Source organism: Halichoeres trimaculatus, unplaced genomic scaffold (assembly GCF_033239565.1).
Source record: "Halichoeres trimaculatus isolate MK-OKI-2021-1 unplaced genomic scaffold, fHalTri1.1 fHalTri1_scaffold_18, whole genome shotgun sequence".
Taxonomy (NCBI): domain Eukaryota; kingdom Metazoa; phylum Chordata; class Actinopteri; order Labriformes; family Labridae; genus Halichoeres; species Halichoeres trimaculatus.
In genome coordinates, this window is record NW_027437196.1 from 8,752,565 (window position 1) to 8,776,472 (window position 23,908).

Sequence of the window (23,908 nt, forward strand, 5' to 3'; positions counted from 1 at the left end):
TGCTTCTTTCGTACGTTGTCACAAACTCATTCCTAAATGTACTTACGGATCTTGTTTCCTGTCCTGCTCCGGATGTGGCTCCTGTGTGGCTCAAAGATACTCCCAGTCAGACTATCTGACCGTTTGTCTGCAGGAAAAAAGGAATTCCTCGGCTTATTTGTCACATTTTTGGGCCATTACATCTTGAAATGCAAACAAGAGGATTGTTCTGTAACAAAAGAATTTCCTCAGTGAGTTATTTCCTTTAATGGTTTAATGGTTACCTCACTTCCTTTGCTCTTCGTGCTTGCATTTGTGTACTGGTTGTTAGAAAACCACATTTCCCCCGCACAATTTCTGTCTGTTTTCAACCTAAAAGTGATGTGACCTTCTCTTTAGAAAGGTCTTCAGCCGCCCAAAAAGGACAGGCTGCACTTTATATGAGCACAAAGTTCATTCCTGACCTTGGGATCATAAGTATCGCTCACACAGCAAGAACTCTGTGTTTCTCTGTTTTTGTTGAAAATGAGTCTCATAAACTGATCTTGTTTTTGTCCGTTTTTTGTTTTCCTTTGTCCAATCTTGCAAATCATCCTTTGACCCATTTCTACTCATCTGATGGCACAACAGGGGGTCCCAATCCCCAGTTTTGGGAGCACCACTGCATTACTTTTGTTTCATTTTTCAGCATCTTTAGCTTTTATACAGAAAACGGAATCAACTCGTGAGTCTTCACACGCTGCTCGGGTGTGATTCAGTTTGTTTTGGCTCTCAACCATGCGTGTGTTGAAACCAGCACATTGTCCTCCTCACTCACATCTGTTGTGTTGATGTGAAGGGATTAAGCTTGTTTGTGGTTTTATGCCTTCTATGTTTGCTGGAATACTTAATGTCTTATTTTGCATGAGGTAAAACCAGGAAGAGTCAACGCTTAGTGGGTGCAACATGAGTTTGCAAATATGCATCACTCCACCTGTGAAGACCCTCTGGGGACTTTAGAAGTGATCTTGAAGTAGTCTCAGTTTTATATTTTTACCTGCCCAAAATCCACAATTTAAAATGAGTTTACCAGCACCAAAATGGTAATTACTTCCTCCGCCATAACTCAAAAAGAAACAAACAGATCTTCATGAAATTTTCAGAAAATGTTTAAAATGGGATAAAGAAGAAGTGATTAAATTTTGGCAATGATCCGAATCACCGTCTGGATTGAGGATTTTTGAAAAGAGTTTTTATCATTGTGAAATAGGGCTGTTTTCACCATATGTGGAAATAACTCCACGATAAATGGTGGGATTGCTTTGAAAAACAATACAAGACAAGGTCACCACAATTTCTGACAGACGCAAAAGTACAATCCAGATCCTGACAATGTTCTGGATACTAAGATCGGGAATATGAAATATGTACTGGGCCATCATAACTTCCAACACTGTCAGGTAACAAATTATCGTACAAACCTGCAACTAACACCAAATTGTAGCAGACAGTCTGCTGAAAGAGAGTATAACATTAAAGTAGGACTAAAGAGTTGCGTGACAATCACAGGTCTGAGCTCTCTGAGTGCTTTTCTAGTTTATATTGGGCTGTAAAACCTCAAACTATTGTCTCCTGCTCTAGCTTCACTCATGTTTGTTTGTTTGTTGTTGAAGTCAAGATAAACACAATCTGGTTTTGACTTGGTTTGTTTTATTGTGAAAGTCTGTAGGCCTTTTTATGTGGTTTCCATGCACTACTTCCTGTCCCACTCAATCTTCCCTGTAGTTAATTGATGTGTCACAGCTCCAGCATCTGGCTAAAATAGGATGATTGTATATCTGCTGTGACCTGCTGGAGCAGGGATGCAGCTGATAACGATTGATTATGATTGTTTGGAGCGGGGCCAGACTGGAGACGCATCGGATGTATTTTGGTTGTAAACTGCTTGTTGTCATGTTTCAATCACTAGCTCTTCATAGCTACAAATAAATACATCACCTCATTGTTTTGTATCCTGAAAAACGTTGTCTTGAACAAAAAGAAATAGTGTTAAAAAGGCAAACTACTCTCCGACTCAAACACTCGCCTTGGAAGGGTCATCTCATGGCATGGGGTGATAGTGCTCATGGGAAATGGTGTTTTTATCCTGAAAGAAAAAACTTCATATTCTGATTTGACCTCACTTCACCTTTAATATCCATGTGCATCCTTTCTTTAGAGATTGTCTTCATCTGAAGGCACTAAAACTCTCTTGTGAAGGAGTCTTTTGAAGCCAGCTTGGAGACTTCTAACTCTCTTATCTAATGTTCCTGCTCAGTTTGAGGTTGCAGCAGTTGTGCTGCAGTGCACTAACAAAGCTCACTCTCAAAAGTTTTAACATCATATAAAGAAAATGTTAGTAAGTGTTGGTGGCTTGCTTCAGCCTGCTCTGTATGAGGTGCTAAGGTGCGTTCAGGGACGTGGCAGAGTGTGTTCACTCTGCTGCCGGCTGGACGGAGAATGGATTGTGGCTGACAGCACCCCTGGCGTTGCAGCGCTGCTGCTGTGTCATGCTACTTTGCATTGGTGTTGGCTTGTCTCTGTCTCAATTTGAAGCCCCTGGGGAGGTGTTTGCTTTTATTGGATATGTGGAGCTAAAAATAGCTTCTAAGATTGAATAGCAAGATGTAATTAGACAGGAAGTCCTGTGAAAGTTGTTAACTATATAAATGCAGCCACAATTATTGTAGAGGAAACAAATCACACTGGCAAATAAATTTTCTGAGCCTTGTCTTATTTTATTTTGTTCTGGTTTTTAGCCTCTCAAGCTTCAGATTTCCCAGGTTATAAGAATAAGAATAATTTCATACTTCAGCTTTTTTAAAGGGGCTGTGAGGAGTTTGAAAGTGATCTTGAAAAAGTCTCCCTTCTAGATTTATGCCTGATTGTAATCCACACTTTAAAATGAGATTATCAGCACCAATATTGCTGGTTACAGGTTATTTTAAATTGCTACTTCTTGGCCTCCCGATCAGGTCGTCCATGGCTCATCTAGGTCTCCATGACAACACCAAGCCGGCTGATGAAGTTTAGTAGTGAGGAGAGATAAAACACAAAGATCTGTGTTCTTCTCTGCAAAAAACAATTTCTGTGACTAATTTTGTAGTGATGGTGGACACAGGAGCCTAACTCAGGAGAGTGATATAGCCCGAGCTAAAGGCTAATTAGCTTTTAGCTTGAGCTGTATCAGTCTATAACACAGGGCTTAAGCTGTTTGTGCTAATGTTGACTCCAACTCACAGTCAGCAGTTTTTCTGCAGTGGTCTGTTCAAACTTGAGAGTCTATCAACAAAATGAAGAGTGAGGTTACGTTAGCTCTGATTGGTAGATGACTGGCAGGACATAGCTAACCAAGATTTACTAACGTTACACATTAGAGACATGTCTTAGAGCACCAGGCTGCCAGCTGTGCTAAATATAAACAGCTACTAAACTACTTAAAAACTGACAGTGTTGAGTTGTAGAGACAGTAGCCTAGAGATATATCGGAGCACCGGGCTAACATGTAGCCGGCTGCTACATTTGCTTGATGTCACGTTTCAGACTGTAACACCATGTAACTGTACTGATAAATACCTTACCTCAGCACATTATTTCCAGTAAAAAGTTGTCTTGAACAAAGAAAGTTTGTTTCAATCCGATCTCCATTTAATTCCAAAACAAACACATGCCTCGCTAAAAGTAATTTACGACAGTGTGTGGAGACTCCAGGCCACAAGGTGGTGAGGGAGTGCAATCAAAACAGGTCCTCCTCATAACATCTTAAATATGCAGGAATATGGTTTGCGTCTCCTTCAGCTCACATCTGTGATTCTGTAAAACTAGGTTATAGAATAGATTCAGTCCACTTTGGTGTCCTAAATTCAACCAATTAGTCATTCAACCTACAAAATAAAGACATGTAGCTTGACTCACGCTGAGCATATTAAAGAGCATCGCCTCTCCCGCTGAGTCATTCTGCTGCTGGCTGCGCTCGAACCCTGGTCATGTAATTGAAAGTTTGTCCAGCAGCGGCTCAGCCTTTCGCTGGCAGAGAGTGAAGCGTGACAGGTGTTCAACCTGCTGCACGCCGGCTGTCAGATGGAGGACGCCCACGTCACGAGCTTTAAGGGAAATCTGATGTCGTACTAATCCGCAGCGCTCTATCAGAAATATCTGCCAGTCAAAAAGTTTGGACAGTGAACCTCAGGAGAGGAAGAGTGAATTAAGAGCATAAAAAGATGTACTCAGCTTTGATATTTTGCTGTCCTTGCTTGTTTTTTGGGAGTTTTTACATGATTTATCACAACTGTAGAAAAAAAAATGCAGCCTTCTGACTGACATCTTCAAAATGCCGTCTGTGGTTCAAGGGACTCGTAAAGCGTGAAGCCCGAGCCCGGAGTGAAGATGAAAAAAACGAGAAAAAGCGTGATACTTATTCGGATGAAAGCATGCCATGACATTAAAGAAGTGCAGAGTAAAGAGAGAAAGAGGAGGAGATGAAGGAGAAGAGAGGCCCCTGCAGCTCAGAGCTTTCCTACAGCATCGAGCCTCGTGTTCAGGCTGTTGGAGATCACTTCACTGAGCGCTAACAGCCTCTTCTTCTGACGAAGCCTGACTTCAGGGAGTCAGAAAACCATGAGCTTATGTAAAGTTAGTCTATCAAAAATCCACGCCTGGAGTACACACAGCTATGGGAGATATCAACAAAAAGACACTCAGTAAAAAGTTGTTGTCAAACTGTATTTGTTGTCTTCCTTGAAGAAAAAGGATGCTGTAGAAGTCAGGTAAAGAAGCAGTATCTAATAAATCTCTGATTGGCTCAGTGACAGGGATTACATAAAGGATTATGTGTTTCTTATCCGTACGTGTGGCCTCGCTGAGCGGCAGCGCTGCTCCTATAATCACTGTGGCCGAGCTCAAGAGTCGGACTTTACATATCAATCCGTCTGTCGGTCTGACAGCTTGGAGCCGCACCGCGAGATGTAACGCTCTTAAGATCTGGCTCACAGGCGGAAACCAAAGACGAGGCTTTGATCGAGTGTTTTTCCTCAGGGCGATTTAGATCTGAGAGACAAAAAGGGCACAGAAAGGGTCGCTTTAATTTTAGCATGGAGATTTTTTAAAGTAAGATTTTGGCATCTTACCTCCATGAGCTGTTTGATCATTTACTTATTTTAAATGGAGCAGATCAGACGCTGTAGAAGATCAGTTTTTAACTAACACATCCTGACCTTTGGCCTTTTCTGCTTTTTGTTCTGTTTTCGTTTTGTTATTTATAAGCAGTTTGATGTTATAAGAGAGGCTCGCTTCACTCTGAACAGAATGAATCATGAAAAACTTTGCAATACTCTTAACACATCGTGTTATATTAACAAATGTTGCTCCAAAGTTCATCTATAGTCATAGTAATGTCTTGCTTGGTGAAATTTTGCTTTTTTGATTTTTACATTAGTCATAAAACCTTCTCTGTGGTCAAAATTTGTGATCATGGTGGTGCAGAATCAGGCTGTCATGATATCAGAGTTTCACCTCATGATTATTATAGTCAAAAAAAATATCACAATAACAATATCATTGTGATATTAAGGAAAATTTTGGAAAAAACAGCAACTCTGTTCGTTGGACTAAAGAGAGGCAAGACTTCATGAAATGACATCTTTCCCATGTGTCATTTTACATTTTTGGCTTTTAACGGAATTCAAAAGAAAATTTGCTTACGATGTTGGTTAAAGGGGCTGTGAGGAGTTTGAAAGTCATCTTGAAAAAGTTTCCCTTCTAGATAATGCCTGATCATAATCCACGCTTAAAAATGAGATTATAAATGCTGATATTACTGGTTACAGGTTATTTAAAATCACCACTTCTTAGGTGACAACACCAGGTCTCTGTGACAACACCACGCCAGGTGTTGGCTAATTAGCCTTTAGCTCGGGCTGTATCACTCTATAACACAGGGGCTAAACTGTTTGTGCTAATGTCCATTCCAACCCACAGTTAGCAGTTATTCTGCAGTGGTCTGTTCAAATTTGAGAGTCTATCAATAAAATGAAGAGTGAGGTTACGTTAGCTCTGATTGGTAGATGAATGGTAGGACATAGCTAACCAGGATTTACTGACATTACACATTACAGACATGTCTGAGAAAACATACAAACGACTACTAAACTTTTTTCAAACTTACATTGTTCACTTGTTGTCACGTTAGCCCACAGATACCTTGAAACACCGGTCTTCTGATGTGGCTAACATATAGCTGGCTGTTACGTTTGCTTGATGTCACGTTTTGAACTGTAGCGCTATGTAACTGTACTGATGAGTCCCTTACCTCTGTGTGTCATATCCAGTAAAAAGTTGTATTGAACAAAGAAAAACTGTTTCGATCTGATCTCCTCTCAATTTCAAAATAAATACATCCCTCGCTAAAATTAGTTTACAACAGTGTGTGGAGACTCCAGGCCACAAGGTGGCGAGGGAGTGCAATTGAAACAGATCCTCCTCATAGTGTCTTTTAGTAATGCTATAAGCCTGTTTTGCATCATTTCCGTTTGTCTTTGTGGTGGTTGAAGAGTCAACATAATGAGACAGACAAAACTGCTACAACTTTAGGGATTTTTTGGTTTATGGAAATGCCGTTTCTCCGTTTCCGCGAGGTCGAAATGCAGCAGAACTTTTGCGTTTCACCCTAAACCTGTTGTCAAGCAAACGGCCTCTAAAGCCGCGTTTCCACCAAGCAGTCCGGGGTCGGTTCGTCTCGGTACAGTGCGCTTTTAGTGGCGTTTCCACAGACTCATCCCGGGACGGATCCCTAAAAACCGAGACGAGCCATCCCACTTTTTTGGGACCCTTTCGTATGGGTGCCAGACTGAACCGATCCGCTCTCGGAAGGTGGAGCAACACACTGCAGACGGTTGATTGGTCAAAAGAATCGTCACTCACCCCGACAGCGGCTGCATTTCTCCTGGTGGCACACAGACTTCTCTGAAACCAAGCTTGATTGCACTTTGTAACACAGAGTTTCATGAAAATCACAGAGAGGACGAAATGCTGCATGTCTTCCATCCGTGCTCTTTGTTTACTGTGTCGCGTTTTCTTCTTTGTCGGATTTAATAGCGTGGTAAGCTGCTACGGCGTCACGCTATTGTTTACCAGCTGCGGCTTCCAGCATCCGGCTTACACGCCACCCACCACGAGAGGGCACAGTTTGCTGTGGAAACACAAATGGGATCAGACTTAACTGTCCCAAACCGTCCCAAACCTTACTGAGCTGACCCGGACTGCTTGGTGGAAACACAGCTTAAGACACTCTGCCATTGGAATCATGCAGTTCCTGGGAATGTTCTACCAGGAACTAAAAGGTCCTGGACCCTCTGGTTGAAAAGAACATTTTGTCTTCCATCTGTTAACCTCAACTGTTCATTTTCTTTAGAGAGACAGATATCGTTGATACCAGAATGCTGCTGCTGCTCTAACGTGTAAGAACTGACACCTCTACTCGCTTGTAAGAGGCACATACTGTAGATTCACTCTGACACGACCTTTGCAGAGATTCGCTGCATTTCCATGAGTGTCTGGATTGCATTTCCACAAACTGAACAACTCTGTCAAGTGCCATTATGAATCCTGCAAGTGTGAAGAATGTAACCCCCCTTTCACCTTTTTTTTCCAAGATGTTATTCTTTGATTGTGTTACTGGTTGTGACAGGGCGTATCGAGACGTGACACACTGCAGTTTCACGTTACTCTTCATCACCAGCGAGCCGCTTGCAGTTGCTCCCCTTCTCTGAGTCAGGGGCCGCGTAAGGACGAAGAGAAGACAGAGGGAGCGAAAGAGGAGGGAGGCAGGGATAGAGGAGAGAGGATATTTACGACTCAGACAGCGGCGAGGGTGAGCTGCATCACAATGTCTGTTCCTTTACAGCCCGGCTCAAGAGCTCTCTCTGCGGAGAGGGGGAATGAGCTTGTGCGAAGCGTTCGCAGGTAATGCTGGTCTCAAGGTTTTCAGGTGTGACAGCTCCTGTGCAATGTCAATAACAGAAAAGCCGAATATCACCCACTCGGGAGCTCTTGTAGGAAAAATCCATGAAATCGGATTCAGCGTTGGACACCACCTTATAGCTTATCCATCGGTGGTGTCAGGTTTATTGTGATGAAGCACTTCAATTTAATGGTTTTTGCAGTGTTTGCTTTCTTTCAAACTTATTTCTTCTATTTTTGTTTCACTTCTCCCAAAAACGCCTACTCTCATTTGTAAAAAATGTGTCAGATGACGCCTCCTTCGTTGACATATTCATATCTGCCATAATGCATTTCTGTGTGGGTGTTTGTTAAGATTTCACAGGATAAAAAGCTCCTCGTCTTAGTGGTTCTCACCACAGATCTTCATTCTCTGCGCAGTGTTTCCATAAAATGTCAAACCAGACAACAATTTGGAATAAAAACAAGGAAGTCCTCACCAATTACAGTCTTTCCCACTCACTGCTGGACTGTCAGGTTCGACTTCAACACTAATCAAATGTACCCGCTCACAGCCGCCCTCCGTCAATCACCCCAAGTGCTCCGTATTCAGTCTGTGGTGTCCTCTTTCTCGTGATATAACAAGTCCGTCGCAGGTCCTCCCCTGGGGCTCTGTTACCTGTCTGACTTTTTGTTCCACTGATTCAGTCCCCTGCCGAATGTGTCAGACACTCCAGCCTCCTCTCTGTTTTAATGACCTGCTCGGTGTGATACAGTGGAGCAGCCTCAGACTGACACCTTCACCTGCAGTGTAAAAACACAGGAAGTGTCAGTGCAACCTGGACTTGACTCCTTAAAGTCTTGACATGAGATTAAGATGAGATCAAGTCTGACTAAAGGAGATGGGCTCGGGTGTTTTGAAGTCTGACTTTCTGAAGATTTGACACAATTAAGACGTTGGCTATGGTCAGCAAAGTGAAGACCTGAGACGTGACTCAACTTCACAACCTGAGACTTGAGCTTAGACACTGTTGCAACTAAAGTGAATAAAATCAGACTGTACTCATGCCAAGGACCCTGAATTCCTTAGTTTCACCATGAAACACATAAGACTTTGATTTAGGAACGTATTTTTGACACAAATGACTCAATACATTTGTGATTTCAGCGTGTATACTGCAAGTAAAACTTCCCTACTTTAGACTTTGTTGAACAAACTTGTGACTCCTTAAAGACGATAAACAAAAACTCAGGTCTGTTATGACCTCAGAAATAGGATGAGACTTTCATAAGACTTATCATAACTCATTGAAGATTGGACTGAGGACTTGCCTTGTTTGGGGTATTGGTTTTCAAATAACTCTGACTTTGACTTTGGCTGGTTGAACTATGACAGTAAAAGACTCAGACTGTTGATTTGTGTTTGCCTTGAAGTTACACAAAAGTTTGAAAAACTGACTTTGACTTACCTGAAACTTTTCAGATGACTTGTTTTGAGACCGAACCTTGAGTCACAAAGGCCTAAATCTTGTGCTTGAAACAATAAATTAGCCTACGTTAGGAAAGATAATGACTTGATCATAACTTTTGTTAACTTTTGACTTTTTTCTGATGAAGCTGAGACTTGATGTGGTATAGGTTAAAAAGACTTGTGACAAGACTTGGAGTTTATTTAAAGTCAAAGCTGACTTGTTCAACATCTTAAGTTCTTGACCTGAGACTTCTTCTTGAATGCGCTGAGAAACGAACACGCCTAGCCTTAAAAATATTAGATCTTGGATCTAAAAACTTTTTCTGGTTACCAGAGACCAGACTTCAAGTGAGCCTGCAAATCTCAAGCTCCATCTTGATTTGGTTCAACTTTGGAAGACTCAACTGTCTAGTCTCATCTTATGAGACTGGAGACTTCACTTTGGTCTTTCTCTTACAGAGTCCTGACTCAAGATCTGATTTGAGACCATTAAAGAGTTGAGAGTTATCTCAGTCTTGTCTAAAGGTCTTGAAGCTTGAATTGGTGATTTTTTCCAACAGATTTAAAACTTCACTTTGTCTAGCTCCAGGCCAAAAGAACTCGAGAAATGACTCAAGACTTTTACACACCCAACCTAAGAGACAGACCTGTTTCTTAAGTAGTTGATACCCTGACTTAGTTTACCTTAAAATGACTAAAGACTTAGCTGAAGACCAACAAGTCTAGACTTGTAATCTTAGCCAGACATAGAGGACTTAAGCCTTTACTTTGGAAAAAGTTGAAACTTGATTTTAGCCACCTGTCGGACCTGAGATAGGGCAGAAGACTTTAAACAACAAAAGACTGAAGACTTGACTTTTGGCCTGAGACTTTTTCTGAAACAGTTAAGGGTTGACTGTGTTCAGCTTCAAAGTCCTGACACCTGTCAGCATAGATTTAAGGCTTAGTTTTGTCTAGCCTGGAAGAGCTTAAGACTCATGACTTTTCCCTGACACAGTTGGGCGTGGACTTGCCCTATAGGACATGAGGTTTTATTTGGACTTGTTCCAAATCATGTGAAACATAGAAAACAGGGAACGCTTGTGAAGCTCTTACCATAAATCTTGATTCTGTATCTGGACTCTGTAGCAGGTGTATTAATGGGCAGGATTCCAGGTTGGCAACCATTTATCTCTCTGTCTGTGTCTCACATGTGTTCTCACACCTCCAGAAAGAGCTCTGGCCAAGATTCCTCTGATGAATTGCCTTAGTCATTGGCTGTGGCTGTGAGTCTGTTGAGTAATGAAGAGGCCGGCGATGCTATTCAACTCCTCCTCTGCTGCCCCTGAGCTCAGGTGCTCTGCCCTGTCTGAGTGGGAGTTCTTCACTGAACGAGTGTTAACTTCATTCACACTTCAAAGAGCGGCTGTTCGATTCTTCATTGTTGATTTGAGGAGAGGGTGAAGTAGAAATTATATGACAGTGATGAAAAAGTGAACCCAGAGACACCGCTCACATTCGTCATGACACAGCAGCTAAAACACAAAAGTTTGTCCCTGCTCCTGAGGAGCTTTCTGTTGCTCATACATCGATGACTATTGACGAATGAGTCATCTTTAATGCTGAACTGTTTGTTCTCTCAGTACGGAAACATAAAATATGTTTACTGAGAGACTACAGCCAAGACTTGAATATGAGAAATGACAGCTTGCACATTGAGCACACTCTATCCCTTCAAGTGTGATGATACTGAACTTAAAGCTGGGCCATTTTTTTAATAAGGAGGAGGTGTCATTTTTTCCCATTTTTTAAAACATGGACATAAAATAACAAAGCTGGGTGTTTATACTAAACAAGCAAGAAATTTCAAACCTCTACGTATCCGTATGATGTAGAAATCCCTGAATCTGTCTGTAAACTGATCAAAATGGTCTGTATTAAAAAACACAAAAAGCACAAGATCTAAAGAGTTGCTGAAATGATGATGTCATTGCATAAAGGCTGTGTTGTGGGGGGCGGTGTATAACAAACGTACGTCGACCAGAGTACTAAACAAGAGTCTAAGAAGTTTGCCTTTGTTGACAATATAATATATCTGTCCTGGAGATTTTGCAAGGTTATTTTAACCGTTTTATCTTTTTGGCTGAGAATGGCCGCAATTCAGTGTTGGTCAGTCAAGGAGGGGAAGCTCATTTTTTTCCAGCCTATATCATAAATTTGTTTATTTCTTTATTTAAACGTAAATTCTACCCTCCATGTCAGCTTGTTAGCAGCTGGAGCTGCTATGTCAGACTACGACAGGCTGTAAGTGTGAGTGACAAGGGGGGAAGCTCCGCAGCTGTAGCTGTAGCTGCTTCTTAGTGAAAAAAGAAAGAATCTTTAAACACAACACTTGTCATTTTTAAGAAAGGTAAACTCACTGGGGATCGATAAAGCCTCTGGATCAGTCCAGAAAAAGTAAATGTAGAACTCAGAAGATGCTCCGGTGGAGGGTTATTCTTCAAGATCGCTGACTGGCTCATTTCACTGTCATTAAAAAAGGGATTCGGCCTCAGACAAATCATCCAATCATCATGCAGAAGCCCAGCGTCCAGGCCAGCCCACTGCCTAATAGACCCCCAGAGACACTCAGCGTCCGATGGGCGTGACAAAGTCTCCAGTTTCCACAGTGGAACAACCCACTCTACGCTACCCTGGTGAAGTCGGAAGATGCTCAGCGTCCGACTGTGTTAAAGAGCTGAGACGCTGCGGGGATGAATGAGAAGGAGGTGGAGCCAGTTACCTGTGATAGGAGCTGATTCTGAACAAAAGATGAAGGAATTCTAGCTCATATTTTGTCAATGAAATGTACACACAGCAGCACATATCACTGCTTTTTAGGGACATTATAGGGGAAGCTGGGCTTCCCTTGCAGTCTTAGAGCAATCGCCACTGCCGCAGTTTCACGTCATGAATTATTTACGGTTATCACTGTGATCTCTGTGTGAAAAGTCAAACAGATACCTGTATGTCTACACTTCAACCACTTGAAGATCCTGTTCTTCCACCATCTTGTCGGCGCATTTCTGTCTGGCAGGTTAGAAATATTAGAGTGTGCAATTTTCCACTTGATAAGGAACGCGTGAAGGGGTTTAGGTGCGAAAATGATGTCATTTGTCCGCAAGCCATGCTGACCCCGCAGCATGTCAAGCATAAATCAGCCTCAAGGCTAACAGAAATGGTACATGGTAATTTGGAAGTTTCAGGGCCTCAAACACCAAGGTCTACCCATGTCCCTGCCTCCAACAGGTCTCAAGAGGGCTGGTCAATCAGAGGGAAGGGGGTTTTCAGGGCATGGAGCCTTAAAGAGACAGCAGCTCAGACTGAGGCTGAAATAAGGGTATTCTGAGAAACCCATGAAAAATTTAAATTACCCCCTCTTTAATTTCTCTTCTTTGGAGATTTTTCTATAAAAAGAGTGCTAATCAGGTGACAATCTTAGCATTAAAATCCATATTTAGCCATGTCTAGTTTTTCAGCTCCCTCAGTTTGCTTAATTTGCACGGCCTTATGTCTATTATTCACTTCTACCAAAGAGAACTCGTGTCTACCTGTGACTTCACGTTGACTTCATGTGTAATTCACTCTGTAAAGTTTCCAAATGGCGCTGGACGTGTAGATGTTTTGGGGTGTTTTTTGCTGCCTTTATAAAACCAGGTGAGGTACAGTACTGACAGGTGATGTGTTTCCTCCGGCGCTACAGTCGGAGTGAACAGCATGCTGGGATCCTAATGTACTTTTAATGGCTGGTGTGTTGCTGTACAGCAGGCAGGACCAGAAGGGGAGCAGTAGCGCTGATTGATAACCTGCACATCCTCTAACAGCCTCCATGACGCAGCACCAGCAACTCATCCTGCCAGCTTTTACCACCCATGGCCACGACTGACAGCGCTCACACATACACCTCGCTGAAGTGACTCAGCAATAAACGTGGTCGCCTCCTGGGATGGGAGGATTAGAGAGGTCTCTGGAAACCTTTTCCTGCTTTGTAGTCCTGCTGCCTGCATTTAATTTAGGCTGGTTGTTGCATCGAATCAATAGTGGTAATCATTCAGTTGTTGTGTGTATCCTGGTTGGATAATGAAGTTATCAAAGCCCAGAGCAGAGTTTCTCTTGTTCCTGAGTCACTCGGTCCGTTTTTTACCCACCTACTGCCGAGAAATGGTTTCATAACAGAACCGCTCATATCAGCAATCAGCTTCTCAGTAAGCCTCCATCTTTTTTAATTGGTGCCAAGCAGTTTGTCGTTTTGGCAAGGTCAAGACCGAGATGGCATCAACCGCCTCAGAGGTAAAGCTGCGCTCCTGAATTACAGCTGCGATCTCTGGCAGCTCCAGGCCTCATCAGCTTGAATGCCAGAACAACATCGACAGAGCTAAGCCAAATCAGAAGCTGTTTGCTTTCTCCCATCAAAGCACAAAACAACATCAAAGGAAAAAAATGGACACCCTCTGTGTGGGCATTTCTCCTGAGGCGCTGTGGAAGGGCCGGGCTGAGGGAAGTTGCTTTCACACAACTTGAAATGGAGATAAACACTCTGAGATTACAGATCAAGCCCAGGCTTTGATGCTGTGAATTCAGCACTGATGTAACCAGACTTTTATGTAGTACAGCAAAGTTCAACAGTGATTCTATTTTTAATGAATGACTAAGATTTTGGTCCAGAACTTTCAAAAAATGAGGACTTTTCACGAATCTTTACTTATTAGCGGATTTGGCTGCATGTGTCTGTCCAATTACTTGTGTTGTGTATCCGCTCGTTACAGATGGAGTGTGTGGTAATTAGCCACATTTAGCAAAGCAGGCGTGGTAGAAGTTGGATGTAGCCTCATGGCGCGCAGAACCCTACACTTGGTCATACTGGTGCCTCGTCTTTAAAATTTTTCAATGGTAAAAAACTTGACAAGCAGAGGATCACATTTATCATGCCAAAGTAACTTCTTGACAAGAAAGGTGAGCAAGGAAGTGTTTGGAATAAATATTCCTATTTGTGTACACTGTACCTTTAAGTAGTTGTGTTGGAGCCCCATGTAAAACGTTTTTGCGTCCAGGCTGCTTTTGCCTTTTTTCCAGCCATAGTGCTAATTCTTCTATGTTTTGATAAAAAAAACTTTTATTAGCAGATGATACAAATTATTTATAAAGCCCTTTTAATGAGATGATCTCAAAGTGTTACAGCTTAATAAAAACTGAAAATTAAGAATTAAAAAGACCAAGGGGGGGGGGGGGGGGGGCAATAAAAACAATTTTTGATTCTCGTCAGATTTTCTAATTTCCAACGGTCCCTGAATGTATCACACCTGACATCAGCAACATGCTTTAGACCGTGGGGAAGCGAGAGTGGGTCAACGTCTCATTTATTCACATGTCCTTTTTGAAAATCTGCAGAAAATCAACCGTTTGCTGTAGCCCAATTCTGTAAAAAACAGATAATTCTACACTCTTTACTGCATTAAACAAGCCCTGAATGATCGATATATGTTCTGTATTTAAATCTTAAGAATTCTTTGAAAAGTTCCTTCCATCTTCCTGGCGTCATGTTTCAGCTTGGGGCTGCTCTGCACCAATGAGCAACGGTTTGTGTGTTCAGAGCTTGTTAAACTGAGAATACTTCACTTTTCTTTCATCCAAGACTTGAATTAAGTGTTTTGTACATTGTTCCTCATAGTTTTTAGCCTTTAGCCCTGGTTCTCCTGACCTCATAGAAGTATAGAAGTTCATATTGCAGTGACAGTTGAGTCCACATCGAGTAAAAATGTGACAGAAGCAAAAACCGTCCTAAAAATCAAATCAGCTTATCTTAGGTGCAGGAATGTGTAGATTTTGTAAAGATAGAACCATAAAACTTTTTTCATGTGTTCCTTATGCCTCAGGGTACCTAAAAAATGTGTTGTTTATATTCCCACCTTATTTTTAAATGTTTTTTTAATGTCTTTTAATGTAATTTTAATGTCCTGGAATTCAAATTCTTTATTTTGGGACCTTAAGCAGATATGAGATTAAAATGCAATTAATTAGATTAATTAATTACAAATCCTGTAATTAATTAGATTAATTTTTTTAATCGACTGACAGCACTAATATTTATGTATTTTATTCTTTGAGTGAATGTAATAATGTTATACGCCACCGTATAATGGCCTTTAAGGAATTTTCAAGATATATTTTGGGGGACATTTCTATATTTTATTTGACAGAAAAACTGTTGAATAAATAAAAACTGACCGAACCCTAGCTCAAACCCCAACCCCATGTCTTAAACCTGGTCCAACAGTTAGTGGTTATGAATTTAAGCCAAACTGAATTTTTTTAACTAGGATCATACATGGGGCACACTTAAACTGCTGGTCCAAAGACATCTACTGCTATTGAATTTAATGAGTAACTACATATAATTATGGCAAATGCCTGCGTAAAGTATTGTAGCTACTGTAATGTGTTACAAAGTGAACATTACTTTCAACACTGTTTTCCCTAGTGGACTGATAACTCTGTTGCACCCTTTGATGTGTTCCTTGGCCGTCCTGTGGCCCTAATGATCCAGGAAACAAGTTGGTTCCTCTGCGTTTCCTTCAAGTGAAGACAAAACAATGCAGTGCTGTATGGGCTGTTGAAAAGTTCATCAGCCTACACAGTCAAAAACTGTAAGTCTAAAGGGTGACATGATTGGTAGTTTTTGAGAAGCATGCCATGTTACAAAACACAGCGTACCATTTTAATCTTAAGCTGGGTTTCACCATAAATCCACCATAGCTTTCAGTGCTTGAGTACCAATACCATATTTTTTCCTGAGTCTGAGTCCGCCACTGTGTCAAATTACTTCAAAGCCACAGCTTTCACACTTCACCTTTCTTTATTCTGTGCCTTCTTCTTCAGACAGAAGCTTGCAGAGGGCTTGCTCCAGTTTAACACAGGCAGATAAACCAGACACTGAGAGCGTGGGATCAAAACTGGAGAAGAAAAGCATCAGTCAGAACGGTTGTGATTGGAGGTCTGTTTATCAGTTGGCTGTGAGAGCAAAACACCGTATTTCACACCGTCGTAGTCGACTCCCACTCTTTCCTTCTCCTCCTCCTCCTCCTTCTCTGTCGTTATGGAAAAGCTCCCAGGCTGCAGCCGCTGTGGGCGAGCAGCCAGCTTGCTGCCACAGCTCCTATACATAACCGCAGAATGGAGGGAAGTCCAAAATTAAAAGCATTGTTATCCCTGCGGCTGGTGGCCACAGAATGATGGAGTGACGGCTTATTTCACTGTGACGTTGGGTGACCTTGGCTTTGGCCTCAAGTCTGCGGCCCCTTCAGATAGACTATTCAGGGCCACAGTCCGGGACCTTTGGGGACCCGGCCTGTCAGCAGGACCACAAACACAAATCTCGTACCTTGTGACAGATGAGAGAAGTGTTCGCAGATTTCTGCCTCTACCTGTGGTAAATAAGAACTTCTTTATTCCCCCTCTTCCTTTTTCTCTGTTTTCAAACCTAGTTCGAGCCCATAATGTCCTTGTGAATGAATTTGAATATAATGTACTATTAGAGTTGCCATGGTAATGGCTGTCGTCTGTGTGCATGTCAGTTGCCATGCAATTTTTTTCCCTCTCTCCAGCAAAAAGCTTATTTGCCTTTTGAACTAAACTGACTCCGAAAGAGAAGAAAAGCTTTCTCTGTCTGGTTTATTTTTACATCTTTGAATCTGTTTTTAGTTTGAGTCTGTGTTGATAATTGGTGTGTTGTTTGCTTGAATAGATTTCCTGCTTTAACAATTTTGCTTTCTGAAAATTTGGGTTTCCTGTCTTCATGACTCAGGCTGAATAAAGATCTCTATCAGAAAACACTTGGAGTCACATGAGAGGAAGCATGCTTCTTCGGATTTGGCAACAAAAGATGACCTATGAAGGCAAGCCCAAAGAGGGGTGTCGCCATATTGAAAATGATGACTTAGACTAACATCTTGCTAATCTTGAAACCGTGCCGTTGGGGCCTTGATGCCTGGACAATAGCAATAACCAAGGACTGTATAACACATGAAAGTAGTGCCAGTAACATCACCCTTTTGTTTTTGAGGAGATGAAGCCAATTTTCTGCTGTAGCTGTATTGGTAATGCTATCTCAACCTAACTTAAGTCGACCTAGCATTGGGCAAAGAGGTGGCCGCATGGTATCCATCTGTCAGTAAAGGCAGCTACGCCCTTATATGGGCAAAACTCATAGGTTTAATACCTTTGGAAAAAAAAGTGTTGTGCTTAAATTCATGTCTTGTCCAGTGAGTGCTACTTTAGAAATGAGCTTTTCGGACCTAAACCACTTTTCAAACCAGGTTATAAGCATGTTTAGTTTTGCTAGAAAGATCAACTTTTTGAATAAATGTGTATGTGGTTTTCACATGTTTCTGGAACCACCCTCTGGTGGTTGCTTGACAAACTGCATCTTTTTTTTTTCTTAAAGGTGTTTCTAGGGTTTTTATTGCCTTTGATGAGAAGGGAGAACAGTAGATTGAGCAGGAAACGGGGCAAAAATGGGAAGTGACATCCATGAAAGCGGCTGCAGCCTAGATTCTAAACTGGGCCACCCACTCGAGGGCAGACTTCATGGGGCGTGGACCTAGACTGTTAAGCCATCTGTGCCCCTGAACTACAGTTCTTAACACTTTCTTAATGGCTTCTTATTTTAAGAGGCTCACAGTTAGCTACAATGCCCCTACCTGCAAGTCAAGTTAGGCATCCCCTTGTTTCGTCTAATTATGCTACAGTTTATTCTTAGCCTTAATATAATCAAAATAGTTGAGTTTAAACAAAAAATCAACCCATAGTTTTAAGGATAGAAGAAATGAGACTCAGAAACCAAAAAAATACATTTGTTTTTATTTTCTATCAGGCTCTAAACACACCTTGTTGTTACATGAATTAACTCCAATGAGTGTCCTTGGCTTTTGGAGCCAGCCCCTGGTGGACACTTGAGGAACTGCAATTATTTTGGCACTCCTGCTAAAAGCTTCATTTCAGACATGATGGGTTGCTGGTTTGTTTCAAAGATTTCCACCTATGAAAGTTCTTGATATGCATTTGAGCAAGACTAATAAATGGCTCTTTCACATATTACAGTAGCCATGGTTACATGAGGAGTTTTTCGTCTTTCCGAATGGAATCTTTCCAAATGACTTTTCCGAAAACACTAGTATACATGGAAAGGAATATTCCAATCTCTGGTCTACATGCGCGGCTATAATGAAACAGAATAGTCAATTGGGCATGCGTAGAAAAACGTAAACATCACGAAATTTATCAAAGCTGGACGACGACAGTTTGTTTATCACGGTGTTGCAATACTATGTATTGCGAGTTTGTTGTCCGTCCGGTCTTGAAATTATGTTCTTTTCTTTCAAAGTTTGGATCAAAAACCAGCTTTCCGCAGCAGTCCAGTGCTGACGGCATTTTTAAAGTTGAGGAACATCTCTAGTTGCCTGTTACGTCATATCTGAGCATGCGCTGAAAGAACGCACCCTGACAACTTTCCGTTTGAGTGGATACACGGTACCTCACTCGGTTTGGGGAAAGGAATATTCCACCCCTGTGAAACCAATAAAATGTCCATTCGGATTGGCACTTTTCTTTCGGACTGAGGTGAATACAAAGATTAAATTCTTTCCATTTGAGCAAATAAACCTAATGCAAGCGGAATATTTGGGTCCATGTAAACGTGGCTACTGACTACTAAAGCTAAGTATTGTATTACAGTCGTAAAGTCTGCAAACAGATTGACAGCCTCATAGGTATTTCTTGCACAAACATGATCCTTCACCAGCCTCCAAACAGAGAACTTGTCTTAGCTACAGTAACTGTATTCAGATATCTGCGTTGCTGTCCTTGCGTTGAGAGTTGCAGTAACAAAACTGTCAGCAGCTCCTTGTGAAACTCCCATCCTGCCTCAGGTTTTGGCAGTACCACGACCCTGACTGTCATCTTGTATTATCTTCTACCTGCACGGCCCTGCAGGAGGCCTGAGCAGCCTGCCTTTTGTCCCTGCATCTTGTCCTTCTTTGGCAACCAAACCCACGCCCTGCTCTGTGATAATAAGTTTAAATGGAGCACGCCCTGTGACTATCTCCACTCCCACCCCCACCCACCTTCCCTTCGCCTCACCCTCGTGCCCCGCAAATTAAAAAGCGTGTCTATGAGCCTGCGTTGGCCTGGCAGTGCTGATGAGGTGTAATCACCGTGGAGAGGCTCAGATGCTCTTTTTGCACCCTGCCATGGAGCTCATTAGGCCAAGAACGTGACCCCAAAGAAATTACAGGGAAGAAGAAGAAAGCTGCAGTGGTACAGCGTCACTATCTCCTCAGCTTTACAGTGTTGTTCAGAGTGGATGGTGGATGGGCGGAGAGGTTTTGCATCTATTTCCTTAGATGTGAGGCTGTGAAAAATTCATTTTCTGTTAGTGCTACAGCTGTATTCTTGCAGCCTCATCCTTTTTGCAATTACTGGCACTATATTACAACCGAGGCAGTGGCATTGTAGTAGAAGCTGTGAGTTTGAAGCAGTGAAGCATTGAGAGTCTCTCTTTCATTTTCTAGAATAAGAATAATAATGTTTGCATATGCTATCTAAAAATGTGCTTTGATAGTCCGTTTACTTCCTCGTTAGTTTAAATATACTCTACATCAGTGTTCATTCATGTCAAGCTTTTTATATTTGTAAAAGGAGGATGAAGCCAAAGTGGAAATTTAAAGAAATGGAAGCAACAACAACTATAATTCTCTGTGGGAAGAGGCAAACACTCAAGAGCTCAACTTAAGATGAACAGTGAGTAACTGGAACAGAAAGCTGGGTCCTTCAAATGTTTAAGAGATAGAAAAGCCTTCAAATCTTGTTTTGGCAAACATCTAAGCTAACAAAGGATGCAAAGTTTGATTTTTTCAACTACAAAGAGAAGTTGAAAAACACTTGGGTTGCTGAAGAAAGGTAAAAATGTATATTTTGTAGCTCCTTATAAATTTCTGTGTGGTGCAGGTGAAATACAGTAAGTCTAAGTTAATTAGACAGCTAATAGAAGCTAGCTAGGTTTTGCTACATGAGTAAATATAGACAAATTTACTGTCCCCCAACATTAACTTAAATATAAATGTTCATTGATTGATTATTCTTTTTGTGTGTGTGCCTTTAAGAGTTTATTTGTCTGTTTGCTGCCTTTTTGTGAGAAAAAATTTAGGAGGAATACATCATTGCACTTGTGTTAGCTGGTAGCAGAATTGCAGTTAGCCGCTGTTAGCCCTATAGAATCTTGTAATCCTTTTCTAAAAGGTGCTCTACACATTTTATTAGACTGACTAAAAGTTTTGCACTGTTCTTTGTGAATGTTTAGTTTTATATGAAGTATTTTGGGCAGTGAAGTTGGCTGAAGTTATTGTTGGATAGCTAACATCAGCTCGCTAGGCTAAGCTTGGTAGGTACTTCTTATGTCTTCTGAGATATTGCTTACATGTAAATATTAACTGATTTTTATTTTGTATTTTTATCAGGTGTGTTTTTCTGTTTGCTGCCTCTTGGTTTGCAAGGGTCACAGAACTTAAGTAAAACAGAAACCAGTGCATGTGTGCTGTTGGCTGTTAGCTAAATGAATACAGAGCTTCTGTTGTACTTGAGCTTTGTAGGTGCAGATTTTTCATGTTTTTGCGAAAAATAGCATCTGGTCAAACATTTTTGAAAGGTACTTTTACTACAAGTGGTTTCAAAGATGACTTTAATTTGAATGCAGGATTCAAATTAATGTAACTCCTCAAGCATTTGGAATAGCAAGAAAATTCAAACAGTTATTTAAAGCAGTGTTTCTAAAAGTGTGGTCCCAGGACCCCCAGGGGTCCGCAAACAATAGCCAGGGGGTCCACGGAATAATTTCGATAACACTTGTAAAAATGTGCTAAATCATTGAAAAGGCATATCAAAAAATTAAGATCTCTTGTACCAATAAATTAAGCTTTTTTTCTGATACTCATGCCCAATTTAGTTGGTGCCATGAGATCAATTCTCATATGAAAAAAAAGGAAAAAAAAACTAAAAACAAAAATTACCTTGGTGCAGTGGCATGCACAGACTCTTCAAAGGGCAAGGGCATAAAGTGGGGGGGGGGGGGCACATACAGTGTGCGTTTTTGCCACCCAAGAGGGCAGTTTATCATATTTTAATTACCCAAGAGGGCATTCGCTGGTGTGTTTTGCAAACCAGAAGGGAACTTTCACACGTTTTGGCTCCCGAGACGTCACTTCAGAGGGTGCCACACATAATTTCTTAAAGTTTACAAAATGAATTGGAAAGTATAAATGTTACCTTATTCTATCATTGCAAAATAATATATAGTACATTATTACAAAGTATGAATATTAAACTAATTAATGTTACCATAAAGAGGGCGTCCTTGGAAAAATGTCTAACCTGAAAGGGATCCATAGTCTCAAAAAGTTTGAAAACCCCTGCTTTAAAGGAGAAGAGACGAGCTTCATGGCAATATTCTGGCACTGCATAGATATCTCACAGGCAATCATTGAAGCAAGCTGTCCTCATCACTGTAACTCTTTAAGCATTTAGGTAAGAGGAAAAATATTCAAACGGTTCCTGAAAGAAAAGAAGATGAGCTTTGCAGGCATGATTTTTTGACATTTCTAAAGACAAAATAACAAAAGAGTCAAGGTTTCCTGTATAATACTCAGGTGATAAAGGGTTAATATAGTCAGCTAAGGCTATTTTGTACTTTTAAACTATTTAATTCAAGCTAAGCTACCAATAAAACTTACTTTTTCAGGCATATTGAGAGACAGACTTTTAAAACTTTCAAAAGTTTGACATTTGTAAAAATGTGTTGCTTCTTTGATTCCTTTTTTCCCAAATTTCCTTTTTTGTTATCAAGGCTAGACTCAGAATTCAATATATGAGACCAATAATAAGAGAGCCTCTGCTTCAGTTTGATGGATTTAAATTCAGTTACATGTGTATGACAAGGGATCATTTGATTTCAAAGTAATGGATTTTGTAGTTCACTTTTTACGTGCCTGATATTTAACTTTCCATAAATGTTGGTCTAATGGCAGTGATATAAACAGGATGACTCAGATGCAGTGTTTCGCCTCCTATCAGTCTCCTTTTATGGGAGCCACAGCCTTGTGAAAGGATCAGTGCCCTACTACTCTGTGCCTTTGTTGTCTGTCCCTCTTATCACACGCCTCTCACAGGAGCACAGGTTGCCTGAAACCAGACCCCTCGTCCTGGGGGGCGCAAATCCAATTTCACATGTCACACTCACAACGGATTATTCATGCAGGTGGGGTGAAGGGTGCAGAGGTGTGTGTGCTGATGCCCTGATACACCTCTTTAGAAGTAAGTTCCTGTTTTTAGAGAGTATAGGGTGAGTGGTGTGGGCACACATGTTGCCCAAGGGCATTTCCACAAAGGGAAGCAAACACTTACTCACACAAACATGCACACACTGGGGGTTGAAAGGCGATGTGTGTGTGTGTGTTTCATTGAACAGAAGGCCATCAGTTAGTCATCCCCTTCAAGAGCACCCCTGGGTGTGTCTTGCTGACACACACTCAGTGCTTGTCCCAGAACAAGGCTTACTGGTCAATGTTTAATGCCCTGTAATTGGTTTTACTGACCAGTGCAGCCTGCAGGATGCCAATGCTGATTTCGAGCCTGACAGTTGAGCCTGACCACCGCCGCGCTCTCGAATGATCTTTTATTTTGAAACGGTGGTTAGGTGTAATACATATTATCCGCTGTGAGAGGTAACAGTTGTCCGGCAGTCATTAGAAGGATTAAAGTGTCAAGGTTAATCCCCACAATCATGTTTGAAATCCCCTCTTCCTCTTCTGCGTCCTCTCTTCTTCACCTACCAAAACTTAATCACAGTTTATCACGCTGATTCTCCGACATGACTTGAATGTGATTTCGATATCTGAACGTTTTCTCTTCCTCTCTTTCACAGAGAACCATGAGCACTGTGGAGGAGGAGCCGGATCACATGATACCATGAAGACAAGCCTGCAGGTCCTGCGCTGCCAGCTGCTGAGTGAGTAGACCCAGTGGTGGGGGAAAAGGCATCAGCGGGGCATCCTGGGCCACACCAGGGGTCTAAAAGAAGCACCTTGGGAATTGGTGTTTCTTTTTATAAACAGGGCTTATGCAACGCTGAACAAAACAACACATCATCACTGAACACAAGTGTGGGGTTGCATGGTTTTTATGAAACCAAAGTTCTGTTAACCGCTAAAAATAATCTGCTTTAGGGTTAAAAATACTCTGCACTGACGTCACTTCAATAAAATTAATTAGATTTCAGCATCTGTAAATGTCAACCTAGCAAAAAAGCTGTTTACGCTGCAGGGTGTGCCTTATTCTCACTAAAATAAGTGACACCAAAATATGACCTTAATGGGCTACGGGACATTCTGGGATTGTGTTTCATTGTGAAACCAAAACTTGTAGGAGTCCTTAAAACAAAAT

The 23,908-nt window shown here is 41.4% G+C and overlaps 1 protein-coding gene across 2 annotated transcripts in view; it reads left to right on the plus strand.

Annotated features, from left to right (window-relative positions):
- Nucleotides 1-23,908, plus strand: part of tmem108 (transmembrane protein 108) — a 67,711-nt gene that overhangs the window by 18,067 nt on the left and 25,736 nt on the right. For both annotated transcript variants that reach the window (XM_074693966.1, XM_074693967.1), the window contains exon 2: nucleotides 23,391-23,474. In XM_074693966.1, the coding sequence (XP_074550067.1) occupies nucleotides 23,435-23,474 (40 nt within the window). In that variant the 5' untranslated portion in view covers nucleotides 23,391-23,434. The remainder of the gene's footprint in view (nucleotides 1-23,390; nucleotides 23,475-23,908) is intronic.